At 42.1% G+C, this 24,335-nt stretch overlaps 2 protein-coding genes across 6 annotated transcripts; one reads left to right on the plus strand and one right to left on the minus strand.

The window, feature by feature from the left end:
- Positions 1–343: 343 nt before the first annotated feature.
- Positions 344–20,514, plus strand: ogg1 (8-oxoguanine DNA glycosylase). Of its 5 annotated transcripts, XM_049753698.2 has the most exons (9): positions 344–689; positions 1,259–1,593; positions 1,652–1,831; positions 2,267–2,445; positions 2,513–2,660; positions 2,732–2,781; positions 2,858–3,046; positions 7,898–7,983; positions 14,504–14,551. In XM_049753698.2, the coding sequence occupies exons 1-8, from the start codon at positions 568–570 to the stop codon at positions 7,898–7,900; spliced, it is 1,206 nt and encodes a 401-aa protein (XP_049609655.1). In that variant the 5' UTR covers positions 344–567; the 3' UTR covers positions 7,901–7,983; positions 14,504–14,551. The 5 variants fall into 5 exon arrangements, with proteins under 5 accessions (XP_049609655.1, XP_049609654.1, XP_068505860.1 ...); XM_049753697.2 differs by lacking the exons at positions 7,898–7,983; positions 14,504–14,551 and having other exon boundaries at positions 355–689; positions 2,858–3,283; XM_068649759.1 differs by lacking the exons at positions 344–689; positions 1,259–1,593; positions 1,652–1,831; ... (2 more) ...; positions 2,732–2,781; positions 2,858–3,046 and adding exons at positions 4,897–5,907; positions 15,280–15,558; positions 16,831–20,514 and having other exon boundaries at positions 14,504–15,201.
- Positions 20,153–24,015, minus strand: LOC125988460 (cytosolic sulfotransferase 3). Its single transcript, XM_049753709.2, has 8 exons — positions 23,876–24,015; positions 22,576–22,714; positions 22,366–22,494; positions 22,181–22,281; positions 21,972–22,098; positions 21,804–21,901; positions 20,816–20,990; positions 20,153–20,752 (listed from the first exon to the last, which is right to left on the minus strand). The coding sequence occupies exons 2-8, from the start codon at positions 22,712–22,714 to the stop codon at positions 20,637–20,639; spliced, it is 885 nt and encodes a 294-aa protein (XP_049609666.1). The 5' UTR covers positions 23,876–24,015; the 3' UTR covers positions 20,153–20,636.
- Between the last annotated feature and the right edge of the window lie 320 nt (positions 24,016–24,335).

A 24,335-nucleotide genomic window follows, 5' to 3' on the forward strand; every position in this document is an offset into this window, starting at 1 on the left:
ACATTTTTCTAGTATGAATTTAGGATAATAAATTGTATTTATTTTAGATGCAATTTGAAACGGAACACAAGACACGTGTTGTGTTGTCATTCCGCAACGTTTCCTCCGTAATGCACGCGTAATGTGAGTGAAACGGTGTGCAACTTTTTTTTGTCCATGAAATAACACCGTCGCTAAAACAACACAGCTAACTATTTTTAATAACATTTGGGCTTTTATCTGAAAAAGCGACTTAATTTACAGGCGTTATCCATCGTCCCATTGAGATATTTTTTAACATTATTATCATTAAGGCAACTACGTGCGTTCATCTTTATGCGGTTAACCACACCGCGAAAAATTTAGCATTTATTTTGTGTATATTTTATGCAGGAATCTAACTCCTGCACACAAAACAGGCGAGTATACCACTACATCGACCCTCACGAAAAATGCAGTTTGATTTTTTGACAACTTCCGCTCTGACGTCATCAAACTTCCGCCGGCAGACTGGCTGTAAACAACAGCGACAAAGATGCAAGTCGAGGTTCTTTTCACTGTGATAAACTTTTAGATGCATGCCAACAAATGCGTAAAATGATGGCAACCCACGCGGTTCTGTCATCGGGAGTCAAAACGTGGAGAGCTCTAACCTGTGAGAAGTCAGAGCTCCGATTGGATCTCACTCTTGCTTGTGGGCAATCATTCCGGTACGTCAATTAAACTAGCAGCGTGAACCAAGGCACTCTGCAGTTTGCATTGGTAAAATCGTACGGCACTATTAAACAAAAATGTTCTCAAACAATGTCGATAGTACAGTGATCCCTCGCTACTTTGCGTTTCGTTTATCGCGGCTTCACTACATCGCGAATTTTTTTTCAAAATTAAAAAAACATTTAAAAGTCAAAATAAAACTTCTAAATTGAGGAAACATGTGTCTCACCTTTAGGACAATGTAGTGTTGCTCCAAATGTTTGTTTACATTCCTTTAGAAGTCCATTGTCGAGTGTTAGCACGATCGCGAATTAGCATCTTTCCGCTAACTCGTTAGCCTGTCCAGTACTTCTTGTTGGTGACCGTACTTTGCGGATTTCACTTGTTCGCAGGTGGTTTTTGGAACCAATTATCCACGATAAACGAGGGATTACTGTACTCGGTTTAATTACCTAACTTCTGCCATCTAGTGGTATCGCATTGAATTGTTCTGCCTGTCTGCATACTTTGCCGTCTACAACGAACAACCATTCAAACCAAAGCTAACCCGCATATTTTTCCACAGCTGGAGGGAGACGGCAGACGGCCACTGGACTGGAGTCATGGGAGGACAAGTGTGGACTCTGACTCAGACCGAGGACACTTTGTGGTACCATGTTTACAAACCCAATGACGTGCACAGACGACTCATGGCAGAGAATGATGGCGAGGAAACCATGTCACAGCAGAAATGCAATGCAGCCGTGAAAAAGGAACAGAAGGAGGTCATGGCTGTAAACCAGCAGGAGGACGAGGCCATCTTGAGAGATTACCTCCAGCTGGATGTGAATTTGAAGGATCTGTACAGAAAATGGGGAGCAGCGGACAAGCATTTCCAGAAAATTGCAGACATCTTCACTGGTCAGTGTTTGGATGTTCTCATTTATTAACATCTCACATTCACATTTTCATTCCACAGGTGTGCGAATGCTCCGCCAGGACCCCACAGAATGCCTTTTCTCCTTCATTTGCACCTCCAACAACCACATCTCTCGTATCCAAGGCATGGTGGAGAGATTGTGCGAGGCTCGGGGAAACCTGCTCTGCAAGCTGGATCAAACCTCCTACTACGACTTTCCTTCGCTGTCCGCATTAGCAGGTGCACAAATATTCTGCAAGTTCCAGACCTGTGCTGCCATAGCATTTTTTTTTTTAAATCTTCAATAAGAGTTTGCAGAGAAAATCCACGTAAGATTAATTTAATAATACTAATATCGGATCAAAAAAAGTCTACACATCCCTACCACTCAATTCAATTCAAAAAATAAAAAATAAACAAATTAAATGTTTTTGCATAAGTGTGCACACCCTCTTGCAACTAGGGCAAGGTTGTGTTCAAAATACAAATCACATTCAAGTTCGAAATGAGTTTGGATTCTTTTGTTGATTTTTTTTTAGCCTTAGTGGAAATAGAGGGAAAAGTGTCTTATTTTATTATATCTTAAAAACCTGTATTCCAACCGGGGTGTGATGACTTTTTATAACCACTTTATGTGGTGTCATAACTAACTTTAATGTATTTTGCGTTTTGTAGATAGCAGCGTAGAAGCCCGCCTGAGGGAACTCGGTTTTGGATACAGAGCTCGGTTCTTGCAACAGAGCGCAAAACAGATTTTGGACCAACACGGTTACAAATGGCTCGAAGGTCTTCGCACGGTCCCGTATTCGGAGGCCCGCCATGCTCTGCGTGCCCTACCTGGGGTGGGCACTAAGGTACAGCGGACGAAATGAGCAGCCACTCTGTCGTGAGCTAAAACTTGTCCGATGTGTTCTCCTTCAGGTGGCAGATTGCGTATGTCTGATGTCTCTGGATAAGGCCAACGCCGTGCCGATCGACACGCACGTGTGGCAGATCGCCAAGCGCGATTATAAATACGCCGCGGCCAACCAGCCCAAAAGCATCACGGAGAAGCTTCACAAAGACATCGGTTTGTGTTCGAGCGTATTTTGGAAGTATCTCACCTGGCTTTACCTCACTCATGGGTACTATTGTACGCAGGTGATTTCTTCCGGAATCTGTGGGGTCCCTACGCCGGGTGGGCACAGTCTGTAAGTAGATGAATGTTGATAAACATCTCCACGCATTTGATCCATTCTAACCACAGAGTGACGTTCCATCTTTTAGGTGTTGTTCTGTGCCGATCTGAAGAAATTCCAAAAGCTGAAAGAAACGCCACATCTGAAAAGGCCAAAGGAAGAGTCCGACACTGAAAGTGTGGGAACGTGCAAGAGAGCAAATATGAAGACTGTGAAAAACAGGAAACTCAAGTCAGCGTCGGAAAAGAAAGGAAAGATGTCTGTGAAGGAGGAGCAGGTAGTATGATACTGGACTTTTTTACATTTTGATACAACTATGTTAAATAAGCTAGTTTGTAAAAAACTTAATTAAAAAAATTGTACTGTATTGAGTCTTTTTTTTTCGAAGTAAATACAAAAGGCAAAATTTCAATCCGCAAACAATTCTAGCTAATAGAAAGTAAGTCAGCAAACATTGCCGTGGCCACTAGATGGCAGTATACACTTACTGTTTTACACGTTAATGTCACTTAAAAATTGTACTGTATTAAGTCTTTTTTTTTCGAAGTAAATACAAAAGGCAAAATTTCAATCCGCAAACAATTCCAGCTAATAGAAAGTAAGTCGGCAAACATTGCTGTGGCCACTAGATGGCAGTATACACTTACTGTTTTACACGTTAATGTCATTTATGGGGTCATCGGCTCGTCTATTTTCAACGTTATTTCCTCGAGTAAACGCATTATGTGCTATTAATATGTACATTATGGCTTTTGTGTTCATATTTAAAACGAATTTCTGTGCGTTTCTAATTGGGTGGATCAGTGTGCTTGTGTTTATTAGCATTGGTTCGACTGTGTCAACTGGGCTTTTATTTTATTTTTTACAGCAGCCATTGTGCCACATTAACAATATACAGTATGTGCGGCTTACAAATTAAGATTCCATTTTCCTCCTCAACGCAAGGTGCATCGTGAATACGTTTGCATGTGTTATGTTTATGTGTCATCCAACCAGAGGTGCTGTTTATGTGCTGAGGTGTGCAGCCATGTGCATTAATGAATGTGAGTCAGCGTTCATGCCCACTCTATTTAAGCCAAACACGGGTTTGGGGGCCTGCTTCAGGGCAGAGAGGAACAGCAGACTGAGAATGGAGTCAAGAGAGCAGCAAAAATGAAACAAATAGGGAGGCTTTGGTGGATGCATGCTGATGGTGGGCACATGAATTTGAAAGGGAAGGCTATGTCCGAACACTTAACGCACAACTCGGCGTTATATAAGGGAGATTGTTCTTTGTCCTTGAGTATGGGGCATCTCTTCTCGTCAGCTTTGTTTTACTGCAATGAATGACTTCAGCAGCAGGGGGCGTCACAATTTGTCACGCCAAACAAAAACGTGAAAGTTGTCGATCTGGATTCATAAATCCTGAACAGTCACTTCCAAGTTTGAATTAGTACATGACCAAGTAATTATTATTCCTTTATGTTGGAACAAGCACAATTAGTGGGTAATTATGAAAATGGCTATTGTTTCTTTATGAGCTCTGTCAATTGTTACTTTCCACTTTCAATTTTCGGTTGACGACAATTAACTACAGTAATTCCTCGTTTATCGCGGATAATTGGTTCCAAAAAAAAACGTGGAATCCGCGAAGTACGGTCACCAACAAGAAGTACTGGGCAGGCTAACGAGTTAGCGGAAAGATGCTAATTCGCGATCGTGCTATAACGCGAAAACGGACTTCTAAAGGAATGTAAACGAATATTTGGAGCAATACTACATTGTCCTAAAAGTTAGACACACGTTTCCTCAATTTAGAAATTTTATTTTGACTTTTAAATTGTTTAATTTGGAAAATAAAAATCCGCGATGTTGTGAAGCCGCGATAAACGAAACGCTAAGTACCGAGGGATCACTGTCTTAGCTTCCGTGCTTGCTAGCAGCCAAAATGGTTAGCCTAGCTGTTAGCCGCTCATCTCCAGGCTAGCACCGATGGCGGCGACCATTCGGGGTGGACAAACAACAAATTACATTTGTTTAATAACTTAATTTTTTTTTAGCTACCGTTAGTTTAAACCATTTTTGTTAAATTCCACTTTGCTCAAGTGACGGTTGAAACTCTGTAGTTTCTAAAACCATGAATGTTATTACTGCTGAATAGTATCAGATGTACTCAAGTGTGTGTGATACATTGCCTAAGATGGATAAAATAATGTTGTTTCACCTTAGATGTGGTCAACCCAATGTAGCTGGAGCCAGTTTTTTCGAGGGGGCCACGCCAATTAATCTTTGCAGTCTAGACATCCACAGACAGAATTGAGTTGATGAGTTGGCGTATTATATTATTCGTGAACTGAGGCCTCATTAAATTTCCCAGCAATTAATGTAACCGACTGGCTTTGGCTGGCAAGTGATGAAGGGCCGAGTCGTTGTACAATCCGAGGAGGAGCCAATTCCGCCTGTTCCAGAATTGAATCGCCGATCGCCGGATCAATCGAAATGACAGAACGGAATGTGCTCACCACATTTTTGGACAAAGATGAATGTGGGCACAAGGCAGCATGAGTATCACATATGGCTGTGGTGTCACCCTCCTTTTCATCATTATGCACGCTTTAAATGTTATGTCGCATTAGTTCTCGCTTTGAAAGCTTGAAAGTGCGTTCCAGATTTATGAATAGCTGTCAGTCGAATATGATTAACCGCGTGGATTATTAGATACACCTGCGCCATTAAAATAATCATCGGGCTTGTTTTCGATTGACAGTGTGGATCAATTTTTCAAGATTTCTTTCAAAAAACACTAATAAATATTCAATGAATGGGTTCCATGAAAATAGAAGGAAAGCACACAGCAGATGATTCCAAAGTCCTCATAAAAATAATAATAGAAGAAAAATACATTTTACGAATGATTAGGTTCTTTTTATTTATGTTTATTGTTTTTGAAAAACACGTTTAAACCCCGCTCGGCCGTTTCCTGCTGGCTCAGTTACAATGTAATGGCATTACGGCAATCCTGTGTCGTGCACGGGTTATTTTAGGATTACATCGCGCGCTGCACGGACGCAAATAACGACGGCTGTGGCTTTCTGCTTCACGCGTGTGCCGCCAACAAAGAAGACACTTGCACACAAGCCGCAAGCTATTAACAATGTGGTTGGTATATTTACTTTTTTTGTATGTATGATGTTTGCTTACAAAAGTGTCTTTTCTTCTATTATAGTGAGTCAGACACATAGGCAGACATTTTGGGGGCAGGTAAAAAAAAAGAGCACGTGTCGCCAGTATGTTATTTAACTTTTGCATTTATTTCTATTTGCACAATCAATCAGCTATCACAGTGGATTAAAAAAAAGTCTACACACCCCTGTTGAAATGGCAAATTTTTATAAAATTTAAAAACAAAAACGATAAATCATTCAGAAACTTTTTCTCCAGTATTTGCTAACCTGTGACCAATAAAATAATTAAAATAAATTATTATGTATATATTTTCAAGAGGGGAGTTTATAGGTTCATTTTATTATATTTTATTCTTTAAATATTGATAAATTTAGAGGAAAAATTGCATGTGCTTGAGCACCACCTAGTGAAATAAATAAATTAAAAAAAAATATTAAAAAAAATAAATCACCACTCGCATAATATAACGACATAGCTGCTCAGTGTATATTGTAGTATATGATTCTTTCTCGTTATGTTATGCGTGCGTGTTCCGACAGGAGTGTTTTTGCACCCCAGAAGGTGAGCAGGTGGGGGCTGAAAAGCAGGCAGTAGGCCAAGGTGCAGCATGATGATGCAGAAAGATGGAGGCCAGCTCATATTCCAGTTTGTTCTCCACTGATGCGCACCAACGGTATCCGCTAACCTCGTACCCTTCAAACACAGACGGCATTTAAAATATGCAGTTGAGGCTACTTCTAATTATACAAATTAACCCAGGTTGGGTATTTTAGTGCTGCGGGATAATGTCAGTATGCTACAATGTGCCCCCAGAGATAAATGTTAATGTTTTGAGTCATCACTATCTTTTTTTTTTTGCTTTGTGTTGGAAGCAAGCTGCTAAAATTAAGTAATAAAAAGTAGTTTTGTTGCAGTTGAGTGTAGTTATCGAATGATAGGAGTGGCGGCGTTTGACATCAGAGCACACAGTGTTAAAGGGACACTGTGTTAAATGTACTGCCATCTAGTGGTGCCACAGAGACCAGCATCACCATTTTCTTCAGCAGAAATACAAAGAAAATGTTATCCCAAAAGATTTCTAGCATTTCCTAAAGTGACGAAGTGCTTTGCATTTGTTACATAGCATAGCAGTCCGTCCAACTTCCATTTTGTTTTGGTTTGTTTTTTTATTGTTGGTAATTATGGTGGTAAAGTAATCCCTCGTTTATCGCGGATAATTGGTTCCAAAAACCACCCGCGATAAGTGAAATCCGCGAAGTACAGTCACCAACAAGAAGTACTGGTCAGGCTAACGAGTTAGCGGAAAGATGCTAACACGCGAAAACGGACTTCTAAAGGAATATAAACGAACATTTGGAGCAATACTACATTGTCCTAAAGGTTATACACATGTTTCCTCAATTTAGAAGTTTTACTTTGACTTTTAAATGTTTTTTTAATTTGGAAAAAAAAATCCGTGATGTAGTGAAGCCGCGATAAACGAAACGCGAAGTAGCGAGGGATCACTGTACTTTTTTTTTTCATGGTGGTACGTGGTGTGAAAAAAATTGAACCATTGTTTTAAAAAAAACTGATTTGGTTGGATAGCATTTCATTAAATAGATAACATTGATTTAGTATAGGAGCTTAGTCGAATTAAATCCGTAAGGTAACAGAATATATGACGTCACGATCCACTTGCCAGCTTTGTGCGTGCGTGCGTGCGGGGTTGGTAAGCTTGCGTAATGTGTAGGCTGCGGTTCCATGGTGAGTAATTGCGCGCTCCTGCTAGGGGGGTTGAGGTGGGGGCAATGGACAGTTGGGCATATGGAGAGAGATGCAGCGCTGGGAGGGGGCGCGTCTCCCTCTCTCTCTCTCTCTCTCTCTCCAGTCGTGCTCATTCACTCGTGGTCGAGCCGCTCGCTTGCTTGCAGCAGAGCCGAGCTGCGAGCGTTCGTTCACTCTCCTCTTCGTCTTCCTCCAGTAATCAGCCGCGGACTATGGACACTTGCCCCGCAGCGAGAACGTCCTAACCGGCGTCGTGGCGCAGAGGAGGCGCACAGCTAGCAGGTACGTCAAATTGTATTTTATTTTTTGTCGTGGAGGCTGCGGTGCGGCGTCACTTTTGCGCAGTGATACAATGTGACTAAGCGTCGTGGCCATTATAGGAGGCTACTGGAGTCAATTTCTCACCATTGTACTCGTTGGAATATTTTACCACTTGATTCTCTAATTTAAATATTGATGGGGGAAGCAGTGTATTTTTTTTTCCGTGTATTTTTTTCGTGGTGGAATAAGTTGGGGCCTCCACAAATTTTAATATTCTAAAGATATTATTTGGGTGGAAATAAATTGAGCTGTATATGAAATTAATGTTTCTCATTGAAATTAGTCCTTTCCAGGCATCAAAAACACTATTTAATATAGGAAAAATGTTAAGTCCATTCAGAAATCTTTGGGATATATTGTATTATATGAAAATGACATCACAGTTGCTCAAGGCTCAGGTATTGGCCAATTACGGCGCAGCTTGCAAATGTCACATGACCAAAGTCAGAAAACAGGTGAGCTGCAATTGGTCATGACTCATTTCCTGAGCCCTGAGCAACTGTGATGTTATTTTCAATCAACAGCCAGTGGAAAAATAGCCACATCTTGAGATGGACAAATATTTTGCTGCTTAATTCATATTCCGCAAATGCAAAATTAATCAGAATGGATTAAAAAAATGAGAGATTAATTTAAAATATAATGAAACTAAAACTAATTATTTATATTGTATTATCTAAAAAAAAATACAAATGCTGTCTGACATACCAAGTAAAGCCAATTAAAAACTGCAATAAAAATGACCCGTCACATTAAATGTGACATCCCTGCATGAGCGCAGCATTTCATTTTATTCATTTTCCATTTCTATTAAATAGGCCATGAATATTTATGCCGAACCGATCAATGAAATTTATAATTGCCCTGGCTAATAATCCGAGCTTGGCTCACATGCTGTGTTGCGTTTGTGGTGCGCCGCAATTACAATGGCCTCACCTTTTAACCTGCGGTAACTTTTTACTCTTTATACTGTATCAATTTGAGAAGGGTGTTGCTTTACAACAGCTTGTTGAAATGCGCTCGACTACCAATCCCAGGTCAAACGGGCAGAATATCGGAAAGAGTTGCGAAACCTTTTTATGAGTTGATTCCGAGATTCCGATGAAATAGAAAAAGGATCATGGGTGAAAGTTGTAAAGCAGTTAAGGATGATAAAAAATGTTTTAGTAGAAAGCATCTCTGGCAATTCTGCATCAGCTTGTTAGGTTTCACAAGACCGAACCAGGAACCAAATTAGCCCCGATAATAACTCAGGAAATGAAAACAGCATGCCAAGCAACTAGCAACAAGTGGAGCGGGGCGTCGACGTTTTAGCAGGTGCACGCCGTGTTGTGTTTGTGTGCAGTCGCAACACACGAGGATGTCTGGGTGCCAACGTGGCTGAAGATTCACATGAACCTTAGTCTGGAATATTCGGGAAAGGAAACTGGTTTTACGTGCTACTGGACGGCTAGCGCCAGATGAACTCAATTCAGAAGAAAAACAACACGCCCAGATCCACTGGCAGGACAAGGAGGCCTCATCTTTCCTTCAAAGCAGCTCAGTAAAGATTTACAGCTTGTTTCGACAGTCCTCCTGCCGCTCATGGACAACTTGTCTGGAAGAGGACAGAAGATAAGCCTTTTGTTTTGAATTACGAGTGCTTGGACTACAATAATGGCTGACCTTGGAGGCTTTTAAACAAGCGGTCTACAGTCTTAAAACGTCACCACTGAGAAATAAAACATTAGCATAGCAACAAAGGGCACTTAGCATTAAAACACAATCCCGGGCTTTATGAAATGTTTCAATGGCAAATGTTTGCCACACAACACTTCACTTAACACCTTTTATTGCATCCAGCTGCAAGCGAGTGAGACTTTTTTCTTCCCTCCCTTGTTGCAGGCCAACACTTGACGACTTGTGATGTCTTTTTTCCCCGACAGTGTTTTGGAGCTTGCACAAGATTTAGCAGCTGTCTTGCGTGCTCACTTGTGGAGCGCGTCACTGGGAATGCGGGGGCCACTATTTGGACACCTGAATTCTTAACTCATTCATTGCCAACCCAGTTACCGTAAATTTCGGACTATAAGCCGTGACTTTTTTTTGTGCTAATTTTGAACCCTGAATCACAAGTGGTGCGGCTTATAGTCCAGTGCGACTTATAGTCCAAAAATTACGGTAATATCTTTGTTGTCTATAACCATCATAAGTTACGCATATGATTTTGGGAATGGCTTAGCGTTGGATATGAAACATAACAGAAAAGGAAAAAATCTCAGCAGCTTTTCTTAGTTGGCAATGAATGTCTTATTGCTTAAGCCAGAAAGAAGACATCATCATAAAACAAAAAGTATTACTCAATATATTTAAAACCATGTAAGGTCACTAGCTTAATGCTAACACATAATGGGAAACGCCATTCACAGGCTAGCAAATAGCATCAATGTGACATTGTCGTAACACTAAATGCAATGATTTAAACACAAACGGTGCAGCAACGCATCTAGACAGACAATATAACGATACTCGCAGGCAATTCTGTTTAGGAGGAACTTTTTAAAAGAATATTTAACTTCAGTTATAAGTGTGGCCACGGAAAGAATATTTGCCTGGCTATTTTTTATTGTGTTTTAACTCAACCAGTTTGATTATTTACTTGTTCGGCCATAATGGAGATGAGCTACCGAATGTGAGTCGATAAGCATTTTGTGCACGCCAGCAACCCCCCCCCCCCATGATGGCTACGCCCCTGGTAGACAATGAAATTTTCTGGAAAAGCCTTCTACGGCTGCCATCATGAGTCAATATTTGCTGTGTGTGTTTTGGAGGGTACTCAAACCAGACCACCCTCCGTGACCTTTCATCTGATGTGGTGGGGCTCAGCACTTTTAAGACGAACATCCGTTTCGGACGGAGATCAAAAGCATTTGGAGTCTTGTCTCCTCTGCCGGCGCGACCTTGCCGGCTGGAAGGGAGCACATCCGACCCCCCTCCCTCCAAGACATCTTTAAACGGCTTTGGACTCCCTTAAAAGCTCAGCGGGTGGCATTTGAGGGATAGTTGTCTATCAGCACTTCAGGAGAATCAATTACCCTCACGTTTATTTTTTCTAGATTTAAAACAGCGTAACGTAAACGGAATTTGTAGCGGTCTTTAAAGGAGCAAATCTGTCAAATAAATAGAAGAGGCTGGAGAATATTATGGAGGCAATCCACATGTTATTCCAAGGTGTGGAATTTTTAACGGTCATAGCCGCGACCTCCCCCCGCTACCCCACATACCAAGATAACCGCACATAGTCTCCCTCCCATTTCCCCGCTTCTCGCTGGGCTTCACAGCTTCATGTGTCCACCTACAGTCCATAAGGCAGTGCAAACAAATCTTGCACGACGTTGCTATAGGCTAGCAGGAATATTCAAAAACAGCTGCTTTTTCATCCAGCTTTGCTAGCTTGAGTTTCTATTGTAGCTTTCCTCAGATTTGAACTGGAGAAGTTTTTGAAGTTTGGAGTTAGCTTAAGTGATGGGCACTCTAGGATTAAAAAATAATGACATCTTATCACTCTGAGATCAAAATACAGTGATCCCTCGCTACTTCGCGTTTCGTTTATCGCGGCTTCACTACATCGCGGATTTTTTTTCCCAAATTAAAAAAACATTTAAAAGTCAAAATAAAACTTCTAAATTGAGGAAACGTGTCGAACCTTTAGGACAATGTAGTATTGCTCCAAATGTTCGTTTACATTCCTTTAGAAGTCCGTTTTCGCGTGTTAGCACGATCGCGAATTAGCATATTTTCGCTAACTCGTTAGCCTGCCCAGTACTTCTTGTTGGTGACCGTACTTAGCGGATTTCACTTATCGCGGGTGGTTTTAGGAACCAATTATCCGCGATAAATGAAGGATTACATTATTTGCTGCTGTCATTCAAATTTCAATTCAATTATAAGATTCAAATAGAGCAGATGTATTTTGTGATAACCATTTTCTGCTCAAAATTGTCAAAACACAACTCCTTTTAGTAAATCCAAAAAAAACCCAATTTAAAACTCTTTTTCTGCAAAAGACTGACAGCCAACAAATTTATGTGTGTCCTAAGAAACATTCTCGGTATATGAAAGGAAACATTTTGCTGCCAGGCTGTCTGGACGCTGGCAGAGAAGAAAAAAAAAAATCTCTCAAATATTCCACACACACCTTCCCGTCTGTTCCGTATGAACTAACCAACATTACTCGTATTAGAAATGACATCAACGTTAACGAGATTAGCCCCTGTTCCGCTACTTAGTCATGTGATCACAATCGTGTAATCTCTCGTTGCTGTACTATTCCATATTGTCTGTAAGCATTTCCTGTTCTGGAGAAAGAACATATTGTGCAAGAGAGCGTGACGCCATCTCCACAACATCCACACACCCCGCTAGAGCAGAATGATGTGTCCTTTGACCCCCGGGGAGAACGACATGATGGAAATACTCAGGCTGGCTGCACCCATCTGCCAAAACGGAAGCCAATGTGCCAATTTCCTTCTCTTTGGGGATTGTTCAGATTAACGCTGCACGGTTGTTTCATTTCAACTCATTGAGCCAGACAAAAAACATTCAGGAGGTCCTCGAGTACGTCTTGTTCTCATTCATCTAAGCACACAAGCTTGGGCATGCTGGAGTGCTTTGGAACAAGACGGTGGTGTGTTTATTAAAAGCCATTTCTCAATGATGATATTGTTTCCGTTTGGCTGTCAGCCATTTTGTGTGTGTACGGGGAATGGAAACCTCACCGGAGTGGGAATGGAACGTTCCTTCAAAGTATTGCAACGGACAAAACGGCCGATGCACTTTCAATTGCTTCATTCAACAAAATAAACATGCTGGCTAACAGTTAGCTAGTCAGTCTACGTTCTCATTGGCTGGCACCCACGTCACTCACCGGGCACACTCAAAGACTTAAAGAGGGAAATCTCAATGTTGCGAAATCAATTTTTATCTGAAGAGTCACTAAAATTAGATATTTGATACCAGCACCCCTTTTTTATCCATAATGGCCCATTCAGTTTTTTAAATGGCTATTGTCTTTTAATTTCAACCAGCCTGTCCTTTCTGCTCTAAATTTAAACCTTCACTCGTTCCCCTCATCCCCCCGCGGTCCCTTTTTTTTTTTTTTGCTGTCAGCTTCATCTCATCACTGGGCCACTACTTTCACCCGCCTACCCACCCTTGTCCTAAAATGATTCTCGATGAATGCTGTATCGCTGGGGTGGAATTATGCAAGAAAGAGAAGTGGAAACGAGGAAAGGAAGGGAGTTGAACTGGACTCAAGCCAGTCAGCCTGAGAGTAGAAGAACTGAGACGGGAAGCAAAATAAACACAGAGGCTACTGTTATGCCTCAGCATGAACGATTGTTCCATTACGATTGTCCTAACGTCATCCATCTGTGTCTTCTCGTTTGGTAACTTTGGGAGCTGTCATTTTTTTCCAAATGTGGAATAAAAAAAAAATAAAAAATCACCTCTAATGAGGTCATTTGCGTCTTCACGGCGGTGAATGAACCTTTGGTGACTCATTGGCTATAGAATGAGTCCTACACACAGAATAATTTCTGCTCCTAATGTTACACACTCAAGTTTCAGCACAATCTGCCTGGGGCGTTTCTCAGAGTGAGTCAAAGATAGAGGCCAGCGTGAACAAGGAAGGTTTACGTAAGCCGCGTGCTAAAAAAAGGAAGAAAATCGTTTTTGGGACGAGCGAAGGGCAGCTGGTATCAGTTTGGTCTTTGAGGATTGTGCAAACCTTCAGACTTGAGGTGTTTCTTTGTGTCGGTGGGTTCTTAATAAGCATTATTTCACCGCTTTGAAGAAATCATAAATCAAAATGACATGTCAAACTGTCAAATCCCGTGACTAATATTTTATTGATTTATTTATGACATACCGGAAGACAGCGAAACTCGACGCCTGTTTGACAATCAATCACAACTCTGGTGAATTTTGCAATATTTGGCTTTGAGACTTTTTGGGGAACGGGAGTTTTCATGAAACCGACTTGACACATCCTTAATATGACGTGCCGGTCTGCAAACCCCCCCCCCCCCCGTAGAAGTTCCATGTGACCGCTGACTCAGCAGACCAAATCCACAGAATAACCCGAGACGATTAAGAACTAAGAGATAGATTTGTTTTCAGTATTCCTGTAGTCAATCCCGAGTTTGCGTAATTTAGTGATACGGTGAGGAAGGACCTTTGTCTTGCAAGTTTTCCATGTAGTCTCAAATTAAACTGATGACTAACTAGTTTTGAAATCAGAGACTAGTAAAAGCTATTCATTAAAAAAAAAAAAGATGAATAGCAATAAACCAGAAACATCTGTATTTTAAGGCAATTGTAGTATTGACAAAAAATCGTAGCACATTTTGTTTTCACGGGTCAAAAATAATTACACGGTGGGCCAGATTCGGTTTTTGGATCGTAAAATGTAGCATTTTTTTTTTTTTTTTTCTCCCAACAGAAGCCCAGTGTGAAGATGATGTAACAGCGAGAGGCCCCTCCTCACCACTCAGGCCATGGCTTCCATGCCACTCCTTTTAGTAACCTTCCTCATCTCCTCCCTCCGTCCATCGGATGGCCAGGTCGTCATTGGCACGTCGCCTTCCTTCTCTCCTCCGGATCTTCCCAAAGACTCTCAAGCCACCACCACTAAGCAGACAGATGGATCCTGGTCCTCTTTGCCTCCCGGCGGACGCAGTGGCGTGCCAGCTAAGGTTACAACGCGGGATCGGCTGACAACAACAAATGCAGCGCAGCAAAAGCCGAGAATACACTCCACCGTGTCAACCCTTTCGTCTCAGACGAGAAGCCGTGGGATAAACGTGACCGGGCCCAAGATGGACTCGAGTAGCCCGCCACTCAGAAAAACATCGAAGGAAAATGTGCTCACTGACAAAACGGTGACTGCTGGAGTTCAAGACACACGTGATTTGCAGGGACTCGGATCAGGTAGCGCAACGCTGATTCTCGAAAAGGAGGAATTGCTCGCGCCTGCGCCGACGAGTATCGATGAATCGGCTCAGTATCGAGCGCAGACTAAAATAGTTGATGTACGCAATTCATCAGTGGTCGCTCGGGCTACGGAGCCGCAAGTGACTACGCAAATTGTCTCACGAGCAGCTCCGTCTGAAATGTCGACACAGGCCACGCCCCCTGCTGGTGAGGAACTCAACCAGTCAGTCATTTACATTCAAATCAACACTTGTGCTTGACATTGTATTTTCTTCTAATTCTCAGGTGATTTGGAACTTCCCATTGACAGAAAAAAGGGGTTAGTGACTTTAAACGAATCCTCCAATGCCACCACGGTCGGATCTACTGGAAAACCACCGCAGACTCCAAGACAGCCGGTCACCAATCCAAACAAGATTTCACTCCCAAAGATCTTAACCGAGAAAGTAACTACATCTGGAACGCTCCTCGCTTCCGAGTTGGATCGGAAAAGACCAACCAAAGCAACAAACAAATCGACACATTTGGAGAGGAACCGAACACGGACAACTGTGCAGCCAACAGGTAACTGAAGAATAACTTAAAATAAAAAATAAAAACATCACTTTTCTGACAACCTAAAAAACGACTTCAAAGCAAAGGGAAAGGTATTTGAAGGTAGATCCAGATGGCAGCAGGGTGGGTTGCATGGAAAGGAAATCCTTGGAAAACATTCATACAAAAAAAAAAGTGGGTTCAAGAAAAAAAAAAAAAAAAGACTGTTGGGAATACAGAAACCTTGGGTGAATGTGCGGTAAAGGAATAAGCGATAGAAACTCAGAGAATAATGAAAAGCAGATGTATAGAAAAAAAGCAGATGGAAAGTGTGACACATGGGTAGATTGTTTAGGAACAACACGGTAACGGAGAAATCATTTTGCACGACTTCCATGTGTTCATTCAATCCACGCCAACGGTACGTGTGGTTTGGGGAACACTTCAAGCTGGAGGTACGTTAAGCACACCCAGCTGTGCATTGTGGAATGTGTCCACATCACACCCCTGAAAGTTACAAGGAAGGAAGTCAACGGAAACCAAGAGGTCAACCCAATAGCTTGGCCAGAAGAAGTTGGAAGTCAACAATGGTTCGTTAGCCTCTCCTTGTTGGGCGATCCAAATGGGCAAAATGAGAAATTCCTGTTTGACATCCTTCAAGGTCCAAAAATATAGACCCTTACATCTCCATAAATTGACAAATGAAGATGTTACGTAACATGTAGACATTACAATTCATTCCATAACGTAACCCTAATTATGAAACGTAATTTCCAAGTAGGACCCGCTCTGCATTACGTCTGGTATGCTAATGACGTGATTAGCATGATGCGATTATATCTGTGATTATATACGTCGGATGTTTTGCCAGTCTAGTTGAATTACATAATGACATAACTTGACCGTAATATCCCAGTTGGCTGAAATTTGTTGAGACCTGGTTTTATCGGGCCTCACCTAGGAAGTACTTACAGTACATGATACTCGCATTCTGAGTTTAGAGGTTTCATTTGGTTATCGTCCTGTGGTGAAATCATATTTAGACCTCAGGCGGTTCGCTACATGACAAGCTAGCATAATAATGAGACTGGATTGGACCAGATGGTACAGTGATGGATGGCTAGCTACACCCCTCTAGTGGCGTTAGCACAGCGTTTAGTTGGCAAGAGAATAAGGTCGGGCTATGTCTTTAAGAGCGAGGTCATATTTCTTCAAGACCAGACACTTGCTAGTTGATTTTAGCAACTGACCAACCACAGCTAGCTTGCGCTAACATGAGACTTATGTTGTTCTTTTTTTCAGCTAACCCGACGGTCTTGGCTACCAGCGTCGCACCAGTCACCCTACCCAGCTTCATTGATCCGAAGACTCGCTCCATTTTATTAGCGGACCCTCATCAGGCTTCCATGTCGCCCCCGTCTGCCAGCGCCGCACCCGCCCCAAATAGAAGCCTCATCTACTGGGGTGACCTGAGCCAGAATCTTACTTTTGCGTGGGAGCTAGTACATGTCTACGGTTCGGCGAGCCTTTTCTTGCTTTTGTTTGCCGGGTCGGCTCTCGGGCTCATCTTGTCCCCGGGGTCGAGCTGTCCTCATCGAGGGGCTCTCGTGCTGGCCAACGCCTTGTTGTTTCTGGTCGGAGCTCTCCGAGCAGCTCTATTCCTGATCGATCCCTACGGGACGCATAAAATCCTCCCTCGTTCGGCAGTTGCGGCTATTTACAACTTGCCGCTCCACTTGCTGGTTTGGACCCAGGCTACCTTAGCCCTGCTGGCCCTGAAGGCGGCCGGAGTGACGGTTTTACCTTCAACGTTGGAGCGTATTCCCCTTGTGGCCGTGTTGGCTGTGCTTCAATGCACTCTGCTGCTGGCAGCAGATCTGTTTTCGCCAGCTCTGTCGCCCGTGGTGCCTGTCACGCTGCAGGTTCTCGCCCTATGCTGGGGTCTGGGTCTCTGTCTGGGATTCCTCTTCTATGTCTTCCCACGAATACGTTGCCCTCCCATTTCTCACCCGGGACTCAACGAAGAAGCCAGGAGAAAGACTTGGACAGGGAGTAGGAAAGAAGGGATGATTCTTGGAAAGGTGCTGGCGGTTTGTGCAGTTGTTGGAGCACTTTGCTGTGGGTTACATGTTCATGCCACCTTTTGGCTCTATGGACTTCTCGGGGACTGGATGAGCTTCAACTGGGGCTGGTGGCTGGTTCATTTCTGGGCCAGACTACTGGAGCTGGCCTGGGGTTTAGGCCTCCTTCTCTTAGCTTCGTGGGTGTTCTGGAGGCCCCACTGTTGCAGAGGAAGAGACGAGGGGGGAGCAGGAGATGGAGGAACCGCAGGAGACGTGCCGTCCCCTGGCCATTCTGGACCTTCCTCTCAACGGCACACGTGCTGGTCCAAGATAGTCCAGAGTCTGACGGGAAAACCGTGCAGAAAGTCCGATAGTAACGGTGTCGGAGCTGGAGGTCAAGCAGAGGTGCCCAACAACTGGGCTGGCCAGGAACGTTCTGGAGTGGACATCACAAAGAGTCTCATCAGGAACCATAATCATGATCAAGCACCTGCGCAAGCTCAGTCCGTCAAAGATAGCAACCGAGTACGCAACCACAGGGGTCGTTCGGCCGAACGCGGCGTATCCGATGACTCCACAAGCACCCTGCTGAAGATGCAGGCACTCGGACGGACTCCGCAACGCTCCGTCAGTGGAAGTCTGGAGACCGACAGAGACCCCTCGCTCTCAATGTGTGACTTTGATCTTCGGCCCCCGTCCCCCATTAACCTCACCCGCAGCATCGATGAGGCCCTGCACCGAGAACACCTCCTCGAAGGGGGTAGCTTGTTTCAACCTTTTAACCAAAATTCGCAATCGCCCTCCCTCGGATCCGGAGTCATACCGGGGCTCTGGCTGCGCAGAAACAGTGACCCTCCGTTTTCCGAGAGCAGCGAGGCTCCCACAGAGTCCTCCATGCCTCTAGGGGGCAGCGTTCTCAGCAGTGTGCCTAGCAGGCAGGTGACTGCTCCACCCACACCTTCCCATCAGGGTCACAGGTGGGCCGGGAACGAGACGGGAAACGTCCCCTCGTCTGTGTCTTGCCCCGTGTCGCTTCACCCCACCAGAATATCAACGGGACATCTCGGGGAGGAGGGAGTGGACGACACGCGACCCTTCATCACACCAGACTCTGAGCAGGGGCGGGGGAGGGCTACAAGGCCCATCGGGTCACGCAGTTACCTGGAAGTCAGCCGACATGACGACTCTGCAAGTGTGAGCAGTGAAATTATTGACTTATGAAACAAAACATCCATCCATGCATTCATTTTTTTTTCTCGCTCATTCTTACAAGGGTGAGATGGAGCCTAGCCGATATCAAGAAAGAAGCATTTACGCTCACAACAATTTAAAATCTTCAATAAATCTAACGTGCATTATTTTAAAATATGTGAGAAAACTCACACAAGCATGAGGAGACCAAACGACCGCCACATAATCTTATTGAGGACTGTTTGGCTAGGGAGCTTGCTAACAAACTAGCTTAGCGCTAAGCTAACACGATGCTAGTCCAACACGAGGTAAAACATCCAGTCTACCACTGGCTAGAGTACAACACCTGATCCTGGAGGTTAAAATAGTAAAAATACTAAACTAAAAATGAAAAAACGTGCTGGTGTAGATGATGTCAATTATTTGAGAACATTGTGGAATTCGCGTACATTACGTTCCGAGGGATTGTCCCTCCTGATTGAACTCATTAAGCTTCCTAATAAAATCTAATTAGATCATCAAATGGTTCCCTGAGAACATCGCCAAACATCATTGTTCCGGATAAAAGACAAACTGAGCTCTTGTCGTTCACTTTCGTTCTGTGTCCATATCGATAATCGTTTTGTTCAAGAGTTTTCATTTCAATTTTCCTCTGTCATGTAACAATGTGCCATCCATGACTTTTTTTTTCGTGCTTGTAATGGTTCTGTAAACCCGCAGCCGATGGTAATTAACTTGTCAAGTATTTGTAAGCCCTTAACATGTCAGGGCTGCTTCGGAATTGACGGGATTGATTTAAATCACAACCACTCATTCACACATGTAGTATATGCTTACATGCGGTTAACAGTAGATTATCAAAATTGGGTAACACCAATAGCATAACAGAATTCAAATAGAAATCCTGAATTTCAACCCGCCCCAGATTTCCAGGATTGCGCCGAGATTTAACATCAGGCTTGGCATGAACACACTATGGCTGCACTTAACTTTTCATCGAAGCACTAGACTGAAGTATTTTATTACTCGAGATTAAGAAAAAAAAAGTGTCTTTCGAATATATTCTATAGAAGCAACAATGTAAATACTTTTATTTTTATGTTGAATAAAGATATATTTGAAACATAGTCACGATTGTCACTGTGAAAGACAATCGGAAGGGTTTTTTTTGCTGACTGTGCTGTATTGTTGTTTTGATATCGGGACTTTCTTGGCTGCGCTAAGGATTGAAATATTGATTGATATGAAAATCTTTCGATTCCCTTTGAAAATTAAAACAAGTATTTTTGGGTTAAAAAAAAAAATCCCAGTGTACACGAAGGAGCCTGAGTGAGCATGTGCAATTGGTACGATGCAAAAGAAGACATACATTAAATAATTATTTATTTTATTGGCTAATTATCAGTACAGGAATGATTTCTATTAGCCAATCAGACCATGACAGGATGACGTCGACTTTTCCCAGCGATGCTTAAGTTGTTTAGTGATTTCCGTCCAATGGTTTTGTGTCGTGGTCTCCATTCCAGTGTATTTCATTTTCTTCCAGACCAGAGAGAAAGTTCCAAGTGTGCTCAGTGTTGCTCTCCCTCTTAATCTTACATGCCATAGAAAATAAATCCATGTGTAGTGCAAGATATTCAGTATTAGCGCTTTTTATTTGGGTCATTTAAAATTTATTTCATTTTGCCGAATTTCATGTCTGGATTCAAATAAAAAAATGAAAAGATCCTAATTCACGTGTACTGTCTTTGATGATAACCTCGAGAGACATTATATAAAACGGTCGACAAGAAGAGGAATCTAGAAAAGCTTGCCGGTGTAGTTTGGCGACGTCTTGAAAGACCAACCGGTTTTTTAAATCACTTCGGTGCGAAAGCGTAGCCCAGGAGACCTAATAAACTTCTTGTAGTGCTCATCACAACGTTCACTTTGGCTCACAGTGAAATGATTCTTCCAGTCACCAACTTTCCCTTCAAAAATGCAGAGAAATCAATTCAGAAGGCATTCCAACCGGCGGCCATCTTGTTTCGTACCTTTTCTCATGAAAGGAGACACCTTCAGATTCATTAAGGGGGCGTTGGTGAAGTTGGTCAGTTTGTTGTCTCTCATGTTCTCAAACTGCACGGCGGTCATGATGCTTTCCTTCTCCTCGGCCGAGACGGACAAGCCGAGGAAAGTGCACAGCTTGTCGATCTCGCGTCCCACGTTCTGCGCACGTGGAAGGTTTGCATCAAAAGATTTGCGTTTCAATTCACAACATGCTCTATCCACTCGGAAATGATGTAAAGCGAGACTTGCCTTGTCAGTACAATGGTTATGTAGTGTTAGGAATGAAAACATTGACCTGGAGGTATAGGATGAAGCATATATTTACATACTACAGTTAGCTAGCTAGCTAGCCTACACGACAAAAATACATTGTCATGATTTTGAAGCCTCATTTTTTATTACACTTTGCTTTTTGTTTGGTTATGTAGTGTTAGGAATGTAAACATTGACCTGGAGCTATAGGATGAAGCATATATTTACATACTACAGTTAGCTAGCTAGCTAGCCTACACGACAAAAATACATTGTCATGATTTTGAAGCCTCATTTTTTTCTACACTTTGCTTTTTGTTTGGTTATGTAGTGTTAGGAATGAAAACATTGACCTGGAGCTATAGGATGAAGCATATATTTACATACTACAGTTAGCTAGCTAGCTAGCCTACACGACAAAAATACATTGTCATGATTTTGAAGCCTAATTTTTTCTACACTTGGCTTTTTTTGGTTATGTAGTGTTAGGAATGTAAATGTTGACCTGGCGCCAAAGGACGGAGCATATGTTTACACACTACAGTTAGCTAGCTAGCTAGCTAGCCTACACGACGAAAATACATTGCCATGATTATAAAGCCTAATTTTTTACACCTTCTTTTTATCATTCAAATTTGGCAAATTTAGAAGATATGTTTGTTCTCACTTTAGCAGGACTTGAAATGATTTTAACTAGTGAAGCTATTGCTAACATTTCACCTCTGTCAGATCTTCATAGAAAATGTAATGCAGATTTGGATACGTTTGCTGCTTCTCCCACCAGCCGACCACATGCTGATGCCAAGGTCCATACGTCACTGAAGCCATAGAAGAGAAGATTTATGTTGGATACAAGGATGGAAGAGCAAAAAATCCCACAGTCCTCACTTTTGCCCTCCATGAATCTTTGCAAAAAACCGTCCCAGTCTCCCGGTGAGGGATGGATGCTGTTCATGCGGCAGAAGTGGAAGAAGGACACGGCAACGTCCTTCGGGTTACGAGCCACGTAGACTGTCTGCTCGAAAAAGACAGCGACGAATCTCAGCTTTTCGTTTGTTACCTGCCACGGTTGAATGCGGACACGGCGCACTTTTTACCTTGCAATTGTTCTCCCAAAACGTTTCGGGGACAAGCTGGACCGGCAGATGAGTTTTAATGAGACGAGGAGTGATTGTGAGTTGGTCTGCCAGGTCTTTTCCTTCGTGAGGAAGAGAAAAATTGTCAAATCTATGTGGAGATACGTACGTGTGACAGATAAGACTTTTTTTTTTTTTTTTTAAACCTTTGGGATGACCAGGAATGCAGAGTTCCAGGAATGGTACTCTCATATACAGAGGGAGAGATGTTTCTTTCTCCGGCTTCGTCTTTCCAAAAAACAGGCGATCAAGGAGGTAGCAGACCCAAGTAGTTCCTGATGTCATAATCAAAATACACAGTAAGTAAGCCGAAAACGTGTTTTATGAGAAATTGTGATTCGTGTTGAAAACCTCACCTGATTTCGGATAAGTGGCTATGACGATGTCATCTGGTTTGGCCTTGAAGGTTTTGACGTTTTCCCAGTTGTCAGTGAAGAATCTGGTCATTGGGACGCCATGGAAGTCAAAGAGTTCTGGTCGAGGTGGCGCCTCCATCTGGTCTTCGGTTTAAAGCAAAACGGTAAGCACAGGCATCGAGTTATTCCTCAATTCAATTATGCAATCGACCTTATGTGTTAATAATGAAAATTGTTTTCACTTGCTAGCAATTTTTGTTACCATCCTTTTTTTTTTTTTAAATATTTGAACACTTTTTACTTGCCTCCGATTTCAAAACTAGTTATTCATCAATTTGTTGTCATACATTTATTGGGGACCACACCTCATTATGGCACTCCAAAAGGAAAGAAACAAAACAAAAGAAAAATTCGTTTAACACCCCGCCTCAATGACTAACTTGTTTAGCCACTTGCTGCTATTTATTCAACAGAATACTTGTGGCTTTCTGCTTAAATAAACTCAGGTTTCACTCGGTGCGTAAATTTGCCAGTTTGCTTTTTTTTTTTTGTGAGGTTTTTGGTTCAGTGACATTTTTCTCATTTAAAATGCAGTTTATGACTCAGCTCAGTCAAGACAAATCGGTGAGACTAGCAAAATGCCTATGGCAATTTTGTGGAGAAGGAATTCCGGGCGGTATACATCTCTTTTTTTTTAAACTACAAAATACACAAAAATGATTTGTTTAAAATAAACTATTCGGATTTATGCCACCACACGTGTTAGTTTTCGTGAAATCCCTCCCAGTCTGTTTTTAGATGTAATTGCTCATGCAATTAAAAAAAGACTCTCGAATGATCACAGAAACTCGACATTCATTACCAATATATCGTTCGATGCAATCTTCCAGAGCCTGATAATAATAATAATAATAATAATAATAATAATAATAATAATAATAATAATAATAATAATAATATTCCATTTTCTATACCGTTTGTCCCGGGTGTGCTGGAGCCTAGAATAATAATAATAATAATAAAAATAATAATTATTATTATTATAAAATAACCAGAGTTATTTATTATGTATTTAAGTAGTTCTTTGTTTTTCAACTATACACACTGTATCTCTCGACTTCCCAAACTGGCTATACCGTCAAGTGATGTTAGAAATTCAAATGGCAGCGCACTCATTATACTAGTAAAATATTCACAAAACCAATTTATGATGAGCCAAGCACCCAAAAAGATTTAACATGTACTTACTATCAGCAATTGAAAAGCCATAATAAAGAATTATGCATAGAGTCACACTCACGCTAGACTCCTCCCGCCTGTAGGTATAAAGTCGAAATGCTCCTCAAGCAAGCATGCAAGAACATGCTTGAACAGTTTCATCACGGCAGATTTTAATGCCATGGTAGAATGCAAAACAAACCTGTTCATCCAAAAAAAAAAAAAAACTTTTTGCAAACACCATCCGGTCCGTCAAACAACCTTAACATTAATCACGTCGCGTCTGCGTGCATCAGGTAATGCGGCTATAACTTAGTGCGTGCACTGTTCGTTTATTTATTTATTTTTATTTATTTATTGTAAATTTTTCACATAAGCCAATTGATTACATGTGGATAGGTATATAACCTGCGAGCATTTTGACGTCTATTAGACGTCTATTAGAGTCTATATGCTAACCAGACGTCTCGGCTAAAACACGTCTAAAAATGGTCTAAAAGTGTAACAATATAGACATCTATGCTATAGGCGCGTATAGCATA

The sequence above is a fragment of the Syngnathus scovelli genome, chromosome 2, assembly GCF_024217435.2.
Source record: "Syngnathus scovelli strain Florida chromosome 2, RoL_Ssco_1.2, whole genome shotgun sequence".
Classification (NCBI taxonomy): Eukaryota; Metazoa; Chordata; class Actinopteri; order Syngnathiformes; family Syngnathidae; genus Syngnathus; species Syngnathus scovelli.

Bases quoted from the DNA above. Each gene is read 5' to 3' on its own strand.
- ogg1 (XM_068649759.1), top strand. From the start codon at position 14,559: ATGGCTTCCATGCCACTCCTTTTAGTAACCTTCCTCATCTCCTCCCTC. The intron at 15,202-15,279 runs GTGAGGAACTCA...TCTAATTCTCAG, and splicing joins ACAGGCCACGCCCCCTGCTG to GTGATTTGGAACTTCCCATT. The intron at 15,559-16,830 runs GTAACTGAAGAA...TCTTTTTTTCAG, and splicing joins GACAACTGTGCAGCCAACAG to CTAACCCGACGGTCTTGGCT.
- LOC125988460 (XM_049753709.2), bottom strand. From the start codon at position 22,714: ATGGAGGCGCCACCTCGACCAGAACTCTTTGACTTCCATGGCGTCCCA. The intron at 22,495-22,575 runs GTGAGGTTTTCA...TTATGACATCAG, and splicing joins AGCCACTTATCCGAAATCAG to GAACTACTTGGGTCTGCTAC. The intron at 20,753-20,815 runs GTACGAAACAAG...GCATTTTTGAAG, and splicing joins GTCTCCTTTCATGAGAAAAG to GGAAAGTTGGTGACTGGAAG.